At 44.0% G+C, this 15,704-nt stretch overlaps 1 protein-coding gene and 1 long non-coding RNA gene across 3 annotated transcripts in view; one reads left to right on the top strand and one right to left on the bottom strand.

Moving 5' to 3' along the window:
- Window positions 1-3,267, bottom strand: part of LOC135321151 (uncharacterized) — a 133,768-nt gene extending 130,501 nt beyond the window's left edge. The window contains exon 1 of the long non-coding RNA XR_010380665.1: window positions 2,719-3,267. This is a non-coding gene — a long non-coding RNA (uncharacterized LOC135321151). The remainder of the gene's footprint in view (window positions 1-2,718) is intronic.
- KIAA2012 (KIAA2012 ortholog) overlaps window positions 1-15,704 on the top strand; it is a 108,809-nt gene that overhangs the window by 50,704 nt on the left and 42,401 nt on the right. For both annotated transcript variants that reach the window (XM_031451980.2, XM_064485099.1), the window contains 2 exons: window positions 978-1,054; window positions 13,726-13,863. In XM_031451980.2, coding sequence (XP_031307840.2) covers window positions 978-1,054; window positions 13,726-13,863 — 215 coding nt within the window. The remainder of the gene's footprint in view (window positions 1-977; window positions 1,055-13,725; window positions 13,864-15,704) is intronic.

The raw sequence follows: 15,704 nt of genomic DNA, 5'->3' as shown, positions 1-15,704 counted from the left end.
GGCAGCCCACAAGTAATGAGTAGAGGCTTCAGGTCAAAGGGACAAAGAGGCAGAGTCACATATGGCTACTTAGGAGTAGCAAGTATGGAAAGAACATTTTGTTGGACACTAGGCCCAAACAAGAGACTAAAATCCTTGTCAGAAGAGCCATGCGCTTAGCTAAATCTGTTCCTCAAATAAACATTCCTTTATAAACATTAAATTTACTTTCATAAGGGAAAAAAAAAACAAAATAAATCCTACCCTTTTGCAGCTTGAGGTTTGAGTCAGACAGTCTTGGACTCAGACCCCTTACTCAAAACCTCACTAATTGTATCCTCTGGGGTAGGTTACTTTACCTTTTGAGCCTCAGCTTCCACACCTGTAGAGAGCATGGTAGCACAGCCATAGAGAAGAGTCATGCAAATTACACACCACCCCCATGTCAGTGTCTGCGCGGTGCCTGCTTCAGCATGAGCACCATGATTTCCATTAGTCCCCTCCCACCAGCCTCTTTTTGGCCTTTGCCTTTGTTTGCTTCCTGTTTCCACCTCTTCTGTTGCCCCTCCACATCATGAGGGAAAAGGGAAGTCTCTGATCTCTCTATCTGGAAGGTTGCAGAAGCATTTTCCTACTTCAGTGAAGTAGGATCATACAAAATTTATATTCAACAGTATCAGCAGATTTTTTTTCCATCAATATTTCCTTTTTAATTTCAGCTTTATCTGAATTTTAGTAGCACAAAGAATTTACTTTTGTTCTTTTAAAGAGCAACCAGAACATGAAAAATAGAAATTTGAATATAAGGTCTCAGCATTATATTTAACATGGCATTTAGACTATGCCTATAGAGGTTACAGGTGTTATCTGGTAAGTATGAATGCCATGTGCATACGTGTGTTTATACTCTTACGCATATGAACTAGGTATACAGTAAATATAAAAATTCATAAGACCTAGATCTGACAACTCTGATCCTTTTCTGATTTTCATCACAGAAAATAATGAATCCAGAACTGATCTTCACATGAATCTTAATGAAACCTCACCTTTGACCCAAATGCCAGAGAAGCAGGTACAGTACAGTATTGACTCTGCATGAGTATGAGACTGGGAATCAGGACTTCTGGGTGCTTGTCCCTGCTTCCTGTGTGCCCCTAGGTGAGATTCTTCACCTCTCTGGGCCTCATTTGCCTCATCAATTAAATGAGACAAGTAGCCTATAAAATCGCAGAGGTTCCTTAACTCATAGACTTGGAATGTCTTAACTCAACTTGGACTGTTTTGTCTGGCTCTTCACGAGCACGAACAAGCTGAATAGGCCTTTCCCTGACGTCTGCAAAGTCCAAAAGGGAACAAGGAAACATGGAAAGGCATCCTCCACCGAAGCACTAAGACTTTGTGCCAATGGGCCCATTTTTTTTTCCCCACTCCAATTCTCATTCCTACTGGGGAAGGGAAAACAGCAATCCAGAAAAAAGCACAAGGATCCTGTGAAGAAAGGAGAAAAATGCTTTATCTGGATGGACTAAGATTATCTATTAGTGGTTCAAGGACATACGTTCACAAATGTTTATAAATTTGTCCCTTCCATTGAAACTTTGAGGCTGGGGCTGTCTTCAGGTTCACTCTAAAGAGACGACTCAGGGGGATTCCTAGTGCTTGGTGGGTCTCAGAGAAGCCAAGGCAGAAGCAGCACAGCCCAGGGCTCTCTCAGGTCTCTCCCTGCAGAGCGACAGCCTGGGGAGGGGGCCGGTAGGGGCATCAGCAAGGTCTCCATTTCTCCCTTATCTCCAACTTCCTGGCTTTCTCCTCTTCCCTCACACTCATTAAAAAACAAGAATAATAAAGGTAGTTTTGTTTGCCTATGGGTGCCTAGCTGGGTTCTAAGGAAGACGTGAACTCTCACTGTTAGAACCCCAGGCCGGGGTCAGGCCTCCTCTGAGGTGACACACAGCTGAGTTGACCCTTCCTGCTACTGAGGAGCCAGAGAACCAACATTTGCACGTTTTTTTACATGCCTGCTTTGAAGACACCCCTTATCAGGGATCTAGAAAGTTTTCTTTTTCAAGAGAGTCCGTGACTGAGGACAGTATACTATGCTATGTTTCCATAATTCCACAACTCCAAGGCCTTGCCAGTACCTCATATTCTAAACACACTCCAAATTCACACAGCCCCCTGCGTGTATTTCTGGAGACCTCATATCACCTGCAATAAAAGAGTGGCTCAGTCATGTCAAATTAAGTCCGAGACTGAATTATTAACCTTGCAGTCAGAAAGAGGAATACCAGACCGGCAGTCTTAAACTCTAATCCTGGGTTTCCCTTGCGAGGCCTGGCAAACCCGGCTCTCTCGGAGCACTGCATGTGCCTCCTCTGTGAAGGGGTGGGGGGTGTTCCCACTAGAACCAGTCGGTTTCCTCAAGGCACAGTAGTCTTATTTCCTTTAGAAAACTAGCCCCTGAAAGGAAAGCCATTTGAGGAAACGTCTGGAAAACCCCCACCGACCCCCAAACGCAGAGAAAATGGGGGAGGGTGGGGGAGGGGATGTGTCTTCTGCGCCTCCCCCACCCCCTTACTTCTTGAGGCTAATGGCTTTTTATTAGATTAATCACCGACTTCAATTTTAACTACTTCCTCAAACTCCTCCATGTAAATGACTAATTTCATGTTTACTATAAAGCATCTGGAAAGGATTTAGAAACAAATTTCTGCCCCGCCGATTTCAGTTACGTACCTTGACGGGGCACTGGCAAATCCAGCGGAGTCCTTCCACTGTCGCCTTCCCACTCTGAAGCAGGCTAGGATATCACACAAAACTGATCTTTATCAGCATCAGAGGTTTCTGCTCTTCGTTCCTTTCCATTAATTCCCCCCCGTGACTCCCCTCCCTCCCTTCACTGGGGTCTGACCGTGTCAGGAGTTCAGTCACACAAAGTACTTTTACTTTTTTATCAGTGTGCTAGCTGCGAGGAAACAAAACCCTAAAGGTGGACTATTTTGGCATCACCATGCTTGAACGACAAGTCCCATACCTCGATTTGGAAAACAGTTTCTGACGGGCGGGGAAGAGAGAAAGCCAGACGGTGCTTTGCAGACGTGACTAGGTTCCCGGATTTCCCCGGTTCTGGAAGCTGCCTCTGGTGCTCCCTGCTGGTAGGACTGAAAACCCTCCGCCGTGCGGTTGCGATGCAGCGAGCGGCGCTGGGGCCCCGAGCGCGGAGGAATACGGCTCCGGCCTTCAGCACACAAGGTGGCATCCGTGGGACTTAACTCCTGAGGCAGCCCTTCCACACCCGGAGGAGAATCAGGGCCTCGGCGGTAAACCCATAAATAGACATCAGCAACTTCCTAAGAGTTGGAGGAGGGGGTTAAATTGGGGAGAGACGGGGAAAGAAACCTACAAGGGGAAATGTGGAGATGAAAAGAGAAATGAAAAAAGAAAAAGGAGACAAGCAGACATGTTTCAACTCCAAGCTCCCATTTCCTCTTTCAAATGAACTGCCTCCCCACTGTGAACGGAATCAAGTATTTATGAAGGCATTTTTTGCATATTAATAGCTGCATGTGGAGCATTGCCAGTTCTGAAGTCCTAAAGGTATGGTGCCCTTTTTTAAATGCAGGTCCTTCAAACACCTCACAGAATCTGGTATTCTCCTTCACATATATTTTACTTTTTGCCTCATGGCTCCTCCTCAGGCCTTTCATTTGATTAAGCGAAATTAGTTCCTGGGATAAGGTCAGAGACCAAGTACTGCTCTTACCTGGGGGTGGCTGACATCAATCACTAGAGAAGCTTTTCCTCTTCCCCAGGGCCTCTCTGTGTAGAGGCCAAAGGTTGAGGGAGGTGACCAGCATGTAAAAAGAGTATGAAAATTCTAACAGTAAGTGTTATCCTGTGCAGGGAGAAAGTAAAACTTAAAAAAAAAAAAGTGAGAAAATAATTGCATTAACTACAATAGCATTATTATCTAAACTCAGTAAAGATCATATTCAATTTTAAAAGAAAAACATTGAACACCAGTTAGAAAAATAAGCAAAAGACATAAACAATTCATATCAAAAATAATAGAAAACAAATAAGGAAACAATATTCATCCTGAGTAGCAATTTATATTCAAATTGAAGCAAACTGGAGATACCGTTTTATATATGAGATGTGTGCCTCCTCTCACATTTTTTAATGGTAACACCCAGCACTGCTGAGGTTTGGGTAAAACTGGTACACTTTTACACTTCTGGTGGGTGGTAATTTGTTTCAGTCCACTTGTAAAGCAAGATGGCAGTATGACTTGTGAAATGTGAAAAAACATTCGTACCCATTGATTCAGTTATTTTTGACTTCTGGAAATGTATCCTAAGAAAATAATTTAACAGGAAAAAGAGTGAGTGAAGATGTCCATTGCAGCATTATCTATAATGGGAAAAATTGGAAACAGCCAGAGAAGTGATTAAGTTAATTGTGAGGAGTTTAATTCTGCTTTTAAAAAATGGTACTTTTTCATGCTAGAAACTGATTTAAGACAAAAGGTTTAACTCAGGGTTTCCCAGCCTCAACACCATTGCCATTTGAGGCCAGATATTCTTTGTTTTTGAGCTGTCCTGTGCATTCTAGGATGTTGAGCTACCCACTAGATACCAGTAGCACAACCCCCTTGTTTGTGACAATCAAAAATGTCTCCAGTCCTTGCTAGATGTCCCCTGAAGGGCAAAAGTCACACATACCCCTGCCCCGCCCCTCTTTGAGAATCCTAATTTCATTTGAAAAGCGGAAATCAAAGTGATGTCAACTATGTAAAAAAATTAATGTATCTATAAAGAAAAAACTTGCAAATAATGCACGCAATAAAGTGCAATCATGCTAATTTGACATTAGGGATGTTTGGGGTTGAGTTTTTCTGTTTTTATTTTGTCTTCCTGATTTTTCATTGTTTTTCTTTTTTTCTTTTTTTTTTTTTTCCCCAAAACTCTCCCTGTAAGGAAGAAAAATGCATCATGAGGAGAGCTGGTTTTATTCAAGTCTGGCTTAAAATGATCAGGAGTCAGAGTAAACAGCAAATATACAGCAAGCTAAACAAGGGTCCACACCATAGTGTCATTATTTGTTAACTACTGTTAGTTAAAATTATTTACCTTTATTCAGTTTTTGTTAAATGGTTGGATAGGGCTATCAGAATTCTCCTTTTAAGGATTTCAACCCCATTTTCAGTGTTTTATCCCTCTGATCCTCGACTTTTGGTGGCAACGAATTCACCTATTTTTCTGAAAAGTCTGGATTTCAAAGTATGAAACTCTCTAGTCCATCCAGATCCATCTATGTTAAGTTTGGGACAAGAGTGGCCCTGATCCCACTGGCCTATGGAGTTGTCGGGGCAGAGAGGTTGTCAGTAAAAAGTATCAAAGTACAAGCTCAAACCTTAATTAGATTTCCCAAGAATCATTGTATCTCTTTGTTTAAAATAAGAAAGAAACCATCTCACCCATTTTCACGTTGTCAGTTTTGTCTCTTTGTTAGGGAGAGCAAACATCCCTTCTCACTTGCTTTATCTTGGGTTTTGTTTTGTTGCTTTGTGGGGATTAGAACTTTGGTAGTGTCCTAAAAATCCTGTTAAACAAGAATTATGTCCCTTTTTCCTATTTCACAAAGCCCCTTCTATTTTGACCTATATTATCTCTTGAGTTCAGGTTTCATGAGTTTACAGCAGTATAAATTTATTTTTGATATTATGTGTCCTAAATTTACCTCTTTCGGATTTCAAAGAGTAGTCTGTAATTCTAGCGCGCTAAGGATTTCACTTGAATAAACCTATGTTTACCCCATCTGTTTCCTTGGTGGTTTCACAGATGGTGTTCATATCCCATTTCAGCCTTCCTCTTTCAGGAGGAAAAAAAAGAACACCTGTAGACACACTAAGTTTTTGTGCAAGCGTACAAAGGTAACCTTTTGTTTCAGTGTCCTTCTGAACCATACCCTGCCTTTTGTCGAACTTTTTAGCTGTTATCTAAGAGTACATAGTTCCTGCCACATGGTAGCCAGGAAAAAAAGAAAAAAAAAAATGACAGATAAATCTCTTATTGACATTAAGGTCCGTGTCCTGGATAGAAAAAGCCCATAATCCTCTAAGCAGAATTTGAAGATTGCATTTGTTTTATTTCCAGTGAAATGATATGGGAGTTAAGCTGATCTTTCAGTAACAACTCACACCATCCCCAGGTACTTCCTGCTGTTGGTTGTCACGATGTGGTATTTCACTCTCTGCAAAAGCTTTGGGTCCTGTGCAGATTGGAGATGTCACTAAGCATCCTTCTTGGAAGTCTTTTTGAGGCTAATAAGTGAGATTGGCTAGCAGGGATGCCTGGGAGAATTAACTGCATGTCCCCATAGAGAGCAGGACCCTTTACTCCCCACCTTCTGTTTCTCATTTCTAAAGGCATGGCACAGCATTTCCCCACCCCTGCCCCTCTTCTTTCCTTCCCCCTTTCTCTCTCCCTGGTTTTGTAAATAGCTTTGGTTGGGGAACTTGATTCAAAGGTTTTTTTGAACATCTAAGCAAACCTCATCTTCTGTTTCAAACTTACCCACAGGATTACTTTGTCAGCCCAAAAACTCCATTGACAATTTAAGGATAATTTACTGAGAGGGATTTGTGTTTAATTACAAAATTGAGGCTTTTATTTGTTAAATTTTCACTGTGACTATGATTTATTCCAGTAAGTCTGTGTTTATTGATCTGTTGGCTGCTAGTTCTAACCAGGCACATGATATGTGCCCAATTTCTTTTTCTTTTTTATTTTCATTATGGAAAACTTCAAATGTATGCAAAAATAGAAAGAATAGTATAATGAACCTCCATGTACCTAACATAAGCTTCAACAATTATCCCTCCATTATCTTGAGAGGGTTTTTTTAAATGGTAATAACAGCCAAAGTTTTTGAGGTTTCTACTATGTTCAGGGTTTAGGACTATCTCCCTTAATCCTTACAACATCCTTAGGAGGTAAGTACAGTTATTGTCCCCATTTTACCTATGAGCAAAAAGATGTCACGACATACAGGACCACATTCAGCATGTGATCTGCACTTGCCAAAAATCCTACTGGTTTGGGAATCCCACAGAGCTGCTTTTAGATCCCAGCTTCTTCCATATTGACTGTGTGGCTTCAGGCAGGTTATTTAACCTCTCTGAGGCTCAACTTCCTCGTCTGCCAGGGGTAAGGCTATTTCCCTCATGGGGTCAGGACAAGGATTAGATGAAACAACATATGAGAAAGGATTAGCACAATGCTTGTCACTAGGCAATCTCAGTAATTTACAATAGTAGTTATTATTCTATTCCCTCACTTGAAAACTATTATAAAACAGAACTTGGAACTTGTATATAATCTCAGTGTTCAGATGTAGAAAAGGAGAAGCTTGAATGGCAGGAATAACTTAAAGAACTATGAGCCAATCTACCTACCATTTCCACCCCCAATCCCCCTCATCCCCCAAGCTCAGACACACACACCCCAAATATCCTCCATGCTGTCTGGAATTTTGTTTCCCTACTCTATGTAATTCTACCTATTACAGATTCTTTGGGTTTCTCATATCTCATTGTGCCCTGCACCTAAGGGAGCACAGCTGAAGATCTGGGTGGCGGGGTGAGAGGCAGAGAATTTGGTAGCAGGGAACACTGTATCCTGCAGGGCCCCAAACCCCACAGCACATGGCTGCCCAGGAACACAGAGGGCAGAGGACAGGTGGGCAATGGAGGGGAAGGGGGCAGGAAAGAAAAGGAAAGGACGTCTTTCTTTTTCCGGCCCTCTGCTGTCCCAGCATCACCAGAACTAGTTCAGCTCCTTAGCCCAGCTAAATTATGGGTGAAATAGGTTTTTACGAGCCAGTGTAGGAATCAAAGCACTACGGGTAGCATTTCTTTTTCTAGTGAAAATTTCACTTTTCACAATGAAATCAGTTTATAAATTGAAATTCCCTGTCTCTTAGTTGTTAGATTGGAAAAGTCACACCAGAGCCAATGTAAAAATGGAAGGCACACAGTTTGGGGTTCAAGTTTGGAGTTAGAAGAAGCTAAGGACCGGTTCAGGTTTCCCACCCTGCACCCTACCAGGTCCCACCTCCGCATCTAAAATAGGACACTTCATCTCTCAGATACAGGCAGAATTCCAGCCTGAATGCAGCCAGACACCCCCTCACAGAAAAAACTAGTTTCTATGTCCCCTGGGGCAGAAAAGATACCTATTTTGGCTTAAAATTGTTCTCCTCCAGCTCCTGCTAAGCCAAATAAACAATAATTCTGTTGTGTCAACAAAGCGCTTAATTAAACTGAGGACAATATCAATTAGAACTCACGGATAAGATTTACTTCCAGATAGGCGAAGCCCTGGAATTAAAGCGTCCTGGGTTTCATTATTCAAAAGCTCCCTGAGGAGAACACTGAGGTAGAAAAACTGAGGCACAGAAAGCTCAATGACTTGCCAAGTCACCAAGTGAGTCTGTCACAGAGCTAAGACTGGAGGTTACTGTGTTTGTCTTCCTGGTCTGGTGTTTGCTAGCTACTGGATTCACTTGCTCAATGCTTAGGAGGATGTAGAGTTGAGGTGTAAAATAGTGGATGGAGACTAAAATTCATGCCAGGAGGGGGACCAGAAAGCTCTTCTCAGGCTTCCAACCAAATTGTGTCTCTTTGTGGAGCCCTTCTAAAACTGTCCACTCGGCCCATTTCACCAGCACCAAATTGCCTTCAGAACTTAAAAAGTGGGCCAGGATGTCAGGTGGCCAAGATGAGCAGGAGGAACGCAGGTGATGGGCATGTGGACCACTGGGCAGACTTGTGGGTGGAACCACACTGTGGTCTGTGGTCCTGTCTGCTCCTCAGAAAGAGGACGTGCAGGCCCGCCAGGTTGTTGGACTGGGATCCTGGTGTTATATCTGGCCTCCTAAAGACTAAAGGTCTCCTCCTCCTCCAGGCCAGGAAGAGCTAGGCAGAGACAAGATCTCAGAGTGGGTGGCAGAGACAAGTTCTCAGAGTGGGTAGCCGAGTGGCCAGCCTTACCCAGGCTGGGTCCCCTCCCCTTTAACCTGAGTTGATAGTGTATACAGAGCCTCGGGCCCACTCAGATCCCTCCCCAGGCAGCCCAGTCACAGGGAGCCCAGCAGAGTTCCCTGCCCTCCTCAGCTATCTCCCCATTCCTACTGCCCATTTTTAGTTCCACAGGCTGCCAAGGGCAAGAAATAATAGGGCCTGAGAAGGCCAAGCACAGGGGGACTTGCCTGGCCCTTCAGCCCATAGCTCCAGGCAGGAGTACCTTTTCCAGGATTTGGTCCCCACCCCCAGTGACTTATCCATCCATCCCCACTGGGATTCAGAGCCACCCCCCCCAACCCCCACCTTCCAGGGAAGTCAGAGACAGACTCTCAGCCAAGGAGGGGGCCTGGTGGTCGAAAGGAGTGACTGACTCTTTTCCTTTTGTTTGCTCACAGGAGGGGACAAACGCCCTGTGTGCGCAGAGGTTTGATGTGACAACTTGATAGACCACATAAGGGTTTCAGCAAAGGCCTCCCGACCCCGCTCTCCATGCATTAAGATAATGGTGGGGTGTGTAGCACGTTTCAGATCTTGGCTACAAAGGCCCTCCTTCCTTCTATTTTCCTCCTCCGGCTCAGCTTGCCCACAGGTTCCCAGAGACTCTTGGCAGCTCGCTCTCAGGCAGAATGAAGTTGTGAGCTGCGTGGGAGGCAGTTAGGCAGCAAGAGTGTTGCAGCCTCCTTAATGAGGGACAATAGCTCTTCTTGGAGCCATGAAGCCACAGCTACAGAGATGGGGAACCCCAATTAGAAAGGAGTGGGAGAAGTAAAGAGACGCCTGCGGGGCAGATCTGTATCTGTGGTGGTTCTGTGGTAGAGATCTAGCTGGTCGGGTGTAGAATCTCCTTTCCTTCTTAAGGTGAGACGTTCCAGTGGCTGTAGAACCAACCCTTGGTAGTGACCCTGCAAAACATATGAGCTGAAAGGAGGAGGAAAAATTATTGGAGAGAAGGATTTCTTGAATTTGTAGCTCAGATATTATAATCCAAGAGTAAGAAAGGAAATATTTATTTTGTTTAATGGACATCATCTGTAGGTTTTTTGACATTATATATGTGTGCAAATGGATATTTGTACACAGCGATAGCTGTCGTTTGTTCTGGCTTTCAGCTGAATCACATTATGTTTACAGCAAGATAATAATCCTGGATTTTCCATGGCTCAGTCTGTCAGAGTATAAGATTAGCTCTTGAATTCATTAACAGTCATCGCCTTTTAAATGTCAGATAACTTTTTAAATGCCAAGTGCTTACACAACAGCTTCTGTGCAATTCAAATCAGCTTTACCAAATTAACTCATTAATCTTTATTGTTTCATTTACTGAAGAGAAAGGCTCCCAGGTGTTTTTAGCAGAACATAAAAATATTCGAGTATTTACAGTACAATATAAGTGAAGGAAAGTGTTTTGATTTTCTACTAAACATTTCACCCTTCCATCAGTTTTGTAATCATTCACACTGATGTATACATGTAAAAGAGACAAAAAAATTTCAGTCATCTCTGCTTTCTTCTACTTGCTCCACTTTCCTTTTCTTTCTCCTCGGGTTTTTTCTCCCATCTACACCCTGAGACCTTGACCCCCCTTTACTATTTATTCTGCCATCCTTAAGAGCTACAAGTGTCGATGATGATGACTGTACCACCCAGAAAACAGAGGGGTGCCCCACAGGGTCAGGGATGGAGTCCGAAGGCTGGGGGCAGAACTGGCCTAGAAGTCAGGGTATTCTACTTTCCTTTCCAGAGAACCCCCCTGAATAATCAGATGCGGGCTACACTCACTGCTAAACATAGATCCTCCCAGGGCTGGCTCCTTCTTGTCACCCAGTTCTCTGCTCACATGTCACTTTCTCGGAGAGGTCTCCCCTAATCACCCAAAGGCAAACCCCACCCCCTCCCTCATCAACCTCATTCCGCTCACTATTTCCTTGTCTTCGTAGATTTACCACTATATCAATCATCCTGCTTATTTATGTGTTTGTTTGTCCAACTAACACAGTATCACCCAATAAATATCAGCAAATGAAAAGCCACCCCAAAGCATGGCTTTCTTTCCTGGTTTCAACGTTCTGACTTTTTCTCCTTTACCACTGCCTCCCAGAATCCTCTTAATGTATTTAATCTTCTTTCCTTTCAGTATCATTTATTTGTTGGAACACTGGAACATAGCAAGCAAACACAGTACTGCACGTTCCAGTGACTTTAGACCCTTCACTGAAACCATTCCATCAAGCTAGAATCGATGGCCCCTGAACATTAGGGAGATAAGCCATACTGTCAAGAGAATTGTTTTATCAAAAGATTTATAGGTCAAGTGACTTGGAAGGACTTTTCTCAAAGCCTCTTGACTCCCCAGTCTTTAATCTGAGCCCCACAAAAGGAGTTAAAGCAATTCCAGCCTTTGGAACTAGTCTTGGCTGGGCTTTTGTCCTCCAGCCTAACACAAAATCTCCTCTTGGAGATAATGGAGAAACTTCCCTCAAATCAGTATTGTCTGATTTCTATTATTCCACCCAGTGATTCATGCATGATTTTGGAAGCTAGAGAGCTTGAAATGCTTTGTCTGATTCTTGCTTGGACCAAATGCTTTTATTTGATCTGGAGACAGGGAGGGGAGCTCTCACTCTGAAAAGCTAATGAGATATAGGGCTAAGATGACAAAAAAAAAAAAAATTTGGATATGTAGTTGTCCAGAAAAATCTTTATCTCTAGCCACATTTCAAAACATAGGAAAAGGGTGTGGGTGTTCATCAGAAGGATGGCTGCCTGTGGGGACCCACCAACTGCCAATTCACCATTAATACTTAAAAGTAATAGAAATGTTATGGGAGGGAGAATTATGCCTAGAGAGACAGCCACGTGAGAGTTAGCCTCCTAGAAAATATGGAAATGATCAAATCCACACCCAGGGTGATCTCATGGCACATTAATGTATGTGACCCCAGCAAACCAGCCCTGAAAAATAACTAGTAACTTTCCTCTTTGGGAATGAGGAGCCAGCACTACGCAGAGACAGACAGGAGGTCAACATGTGCTTCCTGGAAAGGCGTCTTTCTGGCCCTCCCCTTTTTAACTGAGTTGGGCCATAACATGTAGCTTGCCCCCAGTGTGATCATTACTCTTTTGTTCAGCAAATATGTATCAAATGTGTATTCATCTCCAGACCTGTGTCCAGCACTGCAGTTCCATGGGAACAGGACAGTCATGGTTCCTGCCCTCATGGAGCTTACAGTCTCACGGGGAGGAGAGGTGGCCATACAAGTGTGAGTGTCACCTCAGGCAGCGGTGGGAAGTGCTCAGTTCCCTGGGGAGTCATGGGAGGCACAGACCTGAAGGATGAGGAGAGTTAGAAGGGAGGGGTGTGTTCCCAGGAGAGGGACAGGCTGTGGGACAGCCTTGCTCCAGGAACTGATGGCAGTCCTCTGCACTTGCTCTTCCCACAGTCAGCCCCACAGAAACTCCCCTCACCTTCTTCAGAGCTTCACTCAAACATCGCTTTCTTGCAGGGGGTAGGGGTGTCGGTGGGGGGTGCCTTCCTTGTCTGCTTAAAATTGCAGCCTTCACCATCATCCACAGCTACTCCCCACTCCCTCTCTGCCTTATTTTTCTCTATATCATGAATCACCTTCAAACATAACTTATGTTCCACTTGTTTCCTTATTATCTCTTCCCTCTCAGCAGGACGTATGTGCAGTCTTCCTGAGAGTGAAGACTTCTATATGCTTCTTGCACTGCCATGTATCTCCTCTGCCGGGCATAGAGCAAGCACTCAATAAATATTTGCTGGATGACTCAGTGAGGCAGGAAAGATAGTCCAGAGCCAGGCAGGAAGGGTCTTGTAAACCTTTTAAACAGGTTGGCCTTCATCCTGCGAGTAAGGGCCTTTGAAGGCTTTAAGCAGGAGAATGATGTGGTCCGGTCTGCATCCTGGAAGTATCATCCAGGCTGCAGCAAGGGCACAGGCTGGAAAGCCACTGCAGATTGTACTTGGTGGTGCCCTGAGGCATCCCCATCTGCAGATTGTGGAGACAGGGGATCGGAGAGCCCCAGGGGCTCCCAGTCTCCTCTGGCAGCCCACTCTTCCTTCCCTCTCTGCTAGATTTGTTCAAGTACCTCTTTCTAACACATCAAATACATTTTAAACTTGGAAATAAACTAGAATCTTGATATAACTTTGTTTGCTGCAAGGCAGATTTGATAACCGTTCATGGAAGCTGTCAAAGTATCAAAAAGATATCATTAAAAAAGGAGTTTGGGATAGTCCATGATTTCAGCTCTGCCGTTTACCAGCTGTATGGCTTTGGGCAAGTTACTTAACCTCCCAGAACCTCCAGTTTCTCATCTATGAAATAAGAATAACAATACCTGCCTCAAGGGTTTGTGGTGGGGATCAAATAAAATGATTACAATCCTGGAACACAGGAAGGTCCCTTTTCCCAGTTTCCCATTACACCGACCCCAGGTATGAATTAATAACCAGTCTCAGGTTATTCTCTATACGCATGGGTCCCCTGTGTCTTCCATGGTAAAAATAGGTGTTACTATTAGTGTTCCCACGATGAAGAATTGCTTTCTATAAATATTTGGGGATTTGGACTAGCTCTTGTCACACTGTATATCATTCCTATGAAAGCTGGGCTTTCTGCTTCTCTTCACAGGGAGCCCAGCAGTCCTCGGAGGCAGCAGCTCAGAAGACAGGAGAGCCTCAAAGTTGTATAAATAAAGGGCTGATATGTTCAAACAGGAAAGAATTTTACACGCGAAAGCTGCACATCGACATGACGCCGTTCCTGAAGGTGATCTCACACTGAGAAGACGAGGGGTTTTATAGACACATACACAGGAATTCCAGTTAATACACTTCTGCATGGTACAAAAACAGCTTCAGAAGTCCCTCAGAGTTCCTGCTTCATCAGAAGGGACAGAAAATAGGCAGTCTGTAGCAGATGAAGAAAGAACAAATTAGGACAGTAATCACAGGCAGCCATCGGGGACGAATCGGTTGGGTGTCTGGCTTGGGTGGTGGAGGACAGGGAACAGAGGCAAGAAAGGATAACCTTGAACCACTTATAAAACGGGCAAATATAGTTCATTTTATATTGACAGTAGCTAAAATAGCTGTTACTGTTTTACCAGCGTAACTTGCTGCTGTAAGAAGACTGATTCTTGAGGTAACTAGAAGGCAACTGCAAATCCTCTATTGTCTAGGAGTTCATCACTCTCCCAAGCTCTGCTTCGCATCCAGTTAAGGGTGCTGAGAGTTCCTGTGGGGGGATGGCGTTTGTCCATCCTTGCGACACTGACTCCTGCCCCAGCATCTAACACAGCATCTGGCACATGGAAGGCACTTACTAAATGTTCCATAAATGGACTCCCCTTTTCATCCCACAGCCCTCTGGCTTCAGGCCCTCTTCCTCTCCATTCTTTGCTCCCCTCAGAGGTGAATGAACTAGAAATAAATGACCATGGAGTAAAAGAAACTGATCAGGAACAAAGCAAGTCTTGGCATGGAAGGATCTCAGATCCCTCACACTGCCCCAGAGCACAACATCCCAGGCCTTTGATAAGAAGAGACAAGGAAAGGCAGAAACAGAGAAGAGACCAAACACTCGTGGGGCTCATGATGGTGGCACTAGCCAGTGCTGTAGACTTGCAGGGACTTCCAAGCTCATGTGGGTCACCCTCCTAACCTCAGCTGATCTGGAGTTCTTAGGTTACATCCCAGTCCCAGCTCTGCAAGGTGGGACTTTGATCAAGAGTCATGTATTTGCCCTGAATCTGTCTCTCTCCATGGCTGAGCTCTGCTTTCCTGTTTCCTCTTAGACAGACTCTTTCCCCATGGGACCGAGATAGCCACCAGCTTCTCTTCTCTAGATCACTGACCCAAATTGGGTCACGTGGCCATGGGCAATTGAATCACCATAGGCAAGGGAATGGAATACACTGATTTTCCCAGCCTGGAGCCACAGGAACTAAGAGTGTGGAGGGGGAGAAGTGTCTCAAAAAGGAAAAATTAAAAATAGAATAGAGAGGATGATTCTGGGCAGCAAAACAAAAGGGTTTTTTGCTACAAATGTTCAAAATAATTAACTTGATTCATTACTCACTGTATTAGTTTGCTAGGGCCACCACAACAATGTAGCACAGACTGGGTGGCTTACACAACAGAAATTTATTTTCTCACAATTCTGGAGGCTAGAAGTCCAAGGTCAAGGTGTCAGCAGAATTGATTTCTTCTGGGGCCTTTCTCATTGGCTTGTAGAGAGCCATCTTCTCCATGTGTCTTCACATGGTCTTCCCTCTATGTCTGTGTCCAAATCCCCTCTTCTTATAAGGACACCAGTCATATTGGATTAGGACCCACCCTAATGACTTCAGTTTATCTCTTTAAAAAGCCTAGATCCAAATAACAGTCACATTCTGGGGTACTGAGGGTGGACTTCATATGACTTTTGGAGGAACACAATTCATCCTAAAACACTTATATTACTGAAACGATCCTTTTTCTTACCCCTTGACAACAGTTTAGTTCTTCCCTTAGGGCTTGAAGAATTATGGTTTGTACTTCCTGGGATGAGATACCATCATCATCACCATTCACTCAACCCCTGATGAGCACCTAGTAACTGCTCTGTGT

The sequence above is a fragment of the Camelus dromedarius genome, chromosome 4 (assembly GCF_036321535.1).
Source record: "Camelus dromedarius isolate mCamDro1 chromosome 4, mCamDro1.pat, whole genome shotgun sequence".
Taxonomy (NCBI): domain Eukaryota; kingdom Metazoa; phylum Chordata; class Mammalia; order Artiodactyla; family Camelidae; genus Camelus; species Camelus dromedarius.
The sequence above is the reverse complement of the archived record's forward strand: the minus strand, read 5'-3'. Positions and strand labels throughout refer to the sequence as shown.